This window comes from Dreissena polymorpha, chromosome 1 (assembly GCF_020536995.1).
Source record: "Dreissena polymorpha isolate Duluth1 chromosome 1, UMN_Dpol_1.0, whole genome shotgun sequence".
NCBI classification, from domain to species: Eukaryota; Metazoa; Mollusca; class Bivalvia; order Myida; family Dreissenidae; genus Dreissena; species Dreissena polymorpha.
Window position 1 is genome coordinate 156,479,104 of NC_068355.1, and position 5,006 is coordinate 156,484,109.

At 39.4% G+C, this 5,006-nt stretch overlaps 1 protein-coding gene across 1 annotated transcript; it reads left to right on the top strand.

Moving 5' to 3' along the window:
• Positions 1-1,098: 1,098 nt before the first annotated feature.
• LOC127860142 (uncharacterized) lies at positions 1,099-3,189 on the top strand. Its single transcript, XM_052398054.1, has one exon. It carries the CDS (start codon positions 1,099-1,101, stop codon positions 3,187-3,189), a length of 2,091 nt encoding a protein of 696 aa, XP_052254014.1.
• Positions 3,190-5,006: the final 1,817 nt, after the last annotated feature.

Genomic DNA, 5,006 nt, shown 5'->3' on the forward strand with positions numbered 1-5,006 from the left:
GATTGTTCGATATCAATTTCAATTTCTTCTAAAACCGCTCGTCTTTTTTGCAGTTGTTTATAAGTAGATTGTCCTTCCAATTATATTTCAAAGCATTGACATCTTTGTTCCGACTTACAGTGGGTCTGGCGGGAATGGGTTTTTTTACGTTATGAAATCAATTTCTCAATTTAGTCTTCAGTCTTATTTAACCTATTATTTTGCAATATCATCTTGTAACCAGTCTTTCCTAGTCTACTTAATTGGCTCACCGTGATATCCACGTGGTCTTAATTGTGCTTGACTTAAATAAATAGGTGACCCATACAGATACCACTGTTTATGGACTTTAGATTTGAACGTTTAATTGGTACCGGCGGATTGGTTCCATGACGTGACGTCGATTTGTGACGTAACGTTAAAGACGTGACGTCGTTACTTAGTGATGTACTGGATTGACGCAAGGATTGTACATATATTTTGGATCGTTAATAAATGCTCATACCAAAAGCGGGTATTTGGCGTTTATATTGTTCCCACTATCGGGGAAATAGTAAATTACGGATTTCCCATTATCGGGGATAATTCTCAGTAAATAGCAAAATACTGAAATTCCCATTATCGGGGAAACTTCGTAACATTTGGTAGCAGAGCGTGGTTTCTAAATTGAGTGAGCGATGGATCCAGTTGAATATTTAAAGACAGAGATTTTGTTAAAGAGGGAGAAAATAAGACTAAAAACTAATTTTACCAGAGCAAGGAAAAATGTAGTGTCAGATTTGGAGGGAAATGCATGTAGCGCGACAGTGAACGACGCTTGCAAGCAGTTGGATTTTGCGATGGACGAAGCTATTAAAGGGCTTGATAGTTTATCCAATATGTACATGGAAGGAGATGAACTTGAAAAAAGTAAAATAGTAATTGCGGAAATGGAAAAGATTGAACTTGAATATGAAAAAAAAAACGGAAGATGCCTGTGCCTATTTAAACGATCTACGAAGTGAAACAGCAAGTCAAGTAAGCACAGCGTTGTCGCATGACACAGTGAGTAAACTTTATATTTCTAAAGACCGGCCGGTTTCACATAATACTGTGCGACAAAGTGTCAAAATTCCAAGTATGTGGCGTAATTGGACCGGGTTCGATGCGCAAAACGTTTGTGGGCGTGAAGCACCTCATGCCTCTAACATCAAAGACGAATTTGAAAAAGGCAACGCTATGAGTTCAGGCATCGATCCTACATTAGGACAAGACCCTTGGAGGCAACTCAAACGTGTGGAAATTCCAGTGTTCAATGGTGATAAGCGAGTTTACCAATCATGGAAAGCAGCATTCCTTGCTTGTATTGACAGAGCGCCAGACACAGCAGAGTACAAACTTCTTCAGCTTAGACAGTACTTATCTGGCGAAGCGTTAAAAGTAATTGAAAATCTTGGGCACTCGGCGTTTGCATATCAAGCGGCAAAAGATCGACTTGAAAGGAAATATGGGGGCAGGCGTCGACAGATAGCAATTTACCTAGAAGAACTTGAACACTTCGAAAACGTCCGACTTGGCAACGCAAAAGACCTAGAACAATTTGCCTATATATTAGACGTAGCAATTATTAATTTGCAGGAAGCGGATCAACACCACGAACTTGGAATTGGTTCATTATATGCAAAATTACAAAGAAAATTACCAGAGTCGCTCTTGGCACGATATCATCGTTGGGTCTTTGAGGGTCAACACAATGAGTCAGTATTGTCGCTACGGACATGGGTTATTCAAGAGGCAGAATTCCAAACTATCGCGTCAGAGACCGTGCAAGGAATGTCAGGATATTTGATGTCAGAGCTTACTTCGAAAAAAACGAACTCTAACAATCACAGATCGTTTTTTGGTGGTTCCGAAGAAAGCGGGAAAATATCTAAATGCAGAGTATGTGACAAACAGCATGGAGTATGGAACTGTGACAATTTTAAAGAAATGAACGTTTCACAACGGTGGGACAAAGCAAAACAACTTTATCTTTGCTATCGTTGCCTTGGGTTTAACCATGTCGGAAAGTCATGCCGTCGAAGTAGACAATGCGGACACATTGGATGTGAAGAGCTGCATCACAGACTGTTACACAGAGATGCGCAAAAGAGCATGAAATCAAACGCTGCTGACAGGCCAGTTCAATCTCCTACGGAAGAGAATGGGGCAACATATTTGTCTGCAAAAAGTCATACCAGATCTGATTTAGTAGGGCTCCGAACAGTTCCGGTTATTCTCGCAAATGGAAATCGGTCGATAACTGTAAACGCATTGCTAGATGACGCAAGTACAAAAACGTACATCAATAGTGACGTAGCGGCAGAACTCGGCTGTAAAGGTAGAACGGAAACGGTCAAGGTCAATGTTCTGAATGGTCAAGTCGAGACTTTTGAAACTAGACCAGTTAAATTCGAAATAAGAAGTGTCAACGGAAGCGTACAGATAAATGTAGCAGCATATACAGCTAACAAAGTAACAGGAGACATGGAAGTTGTTGACTGGAACAAGTACCAAAGAAAATGGCCACATCTTCGTGACGTAACATTTCCAAAAGCTACGACCAGACCTATTGTTGACATCTTAATTGGAGTTGATTGTGCAGAATTACATTATGCACTGGAAGAAAGAAGAGGTAGAGCAGGGGAGCCAATAGCGCGTCTTACTCAACTTGGATGGACATGCATCGGTAATCCGTGTTCAAATTTAACACCGATCCTACAAAAACATTATGCGCGAACATACTTTGTAAGAGACGTAACGGAAATCGAGACTCTAAACCTGACTCTTAAGAAATTCTGGGAAGTTGAAAGGGAATCAACTGAATCACCTGTCGTTAACATTGGCGAGCAACAAGCACTTAAAGCAGTAAAACAGTCGTGCATATTCGAAAATCAGATGTATCGCGTCGCAATTCCATGGAAAAGCAACGAAACTGTTATGCTAAAAAATTACAAAATGGCACTGAATAGAATAGAGAACAAACAAAAAAGACTTAAACGATGTCCTCAGGAAGCTAAAGCATACAGCGAATGCATCGAACAATACGTAGAAAAGGGGTACGTGTCAAAAGTTTCGGATTCTGAAGTGTCCAATTCAAAATGGTTCCCACCTCATTTTCCTGTTCTGAGGCCAGATAAAGATACAACAAAAACCAGAATCGTGCAGCAAAATTTGAAGACGTATCACTAAATGATAAAATGCACCAAGGCCCAAAGCTACAGCGCGATCTGGTTGACGTTTTGCTAAGATTCAAGAAGCATTCCGTTGCAGTAGTTTGCGACATAGCCGAGATGTATCTCAGAATAGGCATCGATCACGCGAACAAGCCATATCACAGATTCCTATGGAGGGGAATGAATCATAACCGTTGTCCCGATATCTACGATTTTGATAGAGTCGTGTTCGGTGTAAATTCATCACCATTACAAGCACAGTATGTCTTACAGCAACGCGCAAGGGAAAATCTCAGCGCATTTCCATTAGCTGCTGAAAACCACTCTCTAACCAATTCAACACGAGAGCGGTTTCATCCTGAGAGAGACATCAAGATTGGCGAAGTCGTTCTTATCATTAATCCGGAAACGACGAGGGGAAACTGGCCACTAGGACGGATACTCGAGGTTTATCCAGGACAAGACGGTCGAGTGAGAGTCGTACACATTCAGGTTGGAAGCAGCACCATGACGAGATCGGTGACAAAGCTATGCCCGTTAGAACTGGAAAATTAATGATTAGAATATCGAAAAGAACATACAATTAATTTACGTATTCAATTTATTATTTAAAATGTTGTTTTACAATATTTATCAAAATGTACTGTATTTTGATGGAGGGGAAAATGGACTTTAGATTTGAACGTTTAATTGGTACCGGCGGATTGGTTCCATGACGTGACGTCGATTTGTGACGTAACGTTAAAGACGTGACGTCGTTACTTAGTGATGTACTGGATTGACACAAGGATTGTACATATATTTTGGATCGTTAATAAATGCTCATACCAAAAGCGGGTATTTGGCGTTTATATTGTTCCCACTATCGGGGAAATAGAAAATTACGGATTTCCCATTATCGGGGAAAATTCTCAGTAAATAGCAAAATACTGAAATTCCCATTATCGGGGAAACTTTGTAACAGTTTATGATAATGTTATGTTAAGTTGGTGACGAATTTCGAACTACCGGTATGGCTGCACTTTTCAGCCATGTGCTTGTAACAGAAATATTTTCATAACGACATTAGTATATAGGTTTCTAGATTGTGGAAGCCAAAAATCGTACCGTAATCATTAAACGCAGATATTTGTTACGCGTATTATTTCTTGTTAGAAAAGCTTATGATCTTAACTTCCTTGTAATGCGCAATAGACATTAAAGCACCCATGAAATGTCATTTTCACTAGTACCATCTGTCGTTTATTTAAATTCCAATTAACCGCTAGATTTATTTACATTTTACTTTGATTTTTAGGAGATGGCTGCATTAATGTAATTTGTTTGGGTGTGTATTTCTTTGTCGCAAGGGGCTGTTTGCCAATACGCTGCCCCCACAAATGTGATGAATCGAAGACTCTGCCGCCAACTACTCGTCTAGGCATAACCTTGCAGGAAATAGGATAGGGCACATTTTATTCTGTCAACCTAAAAAGAGACATTGAAGCTTACGTAATTAGGTTGAGTCAGTGTTCGAACCTGCAACTACCACATTAGGAGACCAAACTGTTCAACACGGAATAGAACGAACTATGTTTGACACCAATATAAACAATTTTATTCAATACAATGTTTTGGTTCATTCATGCTTGCATGGTTTATACCAAACGTTCATTACTTTCCAAACACTTAAAGAATGTGTCTTTTAAATGAATAGACAGACACGCTTAAAACGTAAAACTACACCATTTCAACATATTTTGTACAAATCATATTCCATTATGTTAAACTTTACCTCAAATCATAGACTTTTGCCATGTAGTGAAACTCTTTTTATATCAAATCTGTGTTTTA

Coding starts and splice junctions, on each gene's coding strand:
- LOC127860142 (XM_052398054.1), top strand. CDS start 1,099: ATGTGGCGTAATTGGACCGGGTTCGATGCGCAAAACGTTTGTGGGCGT.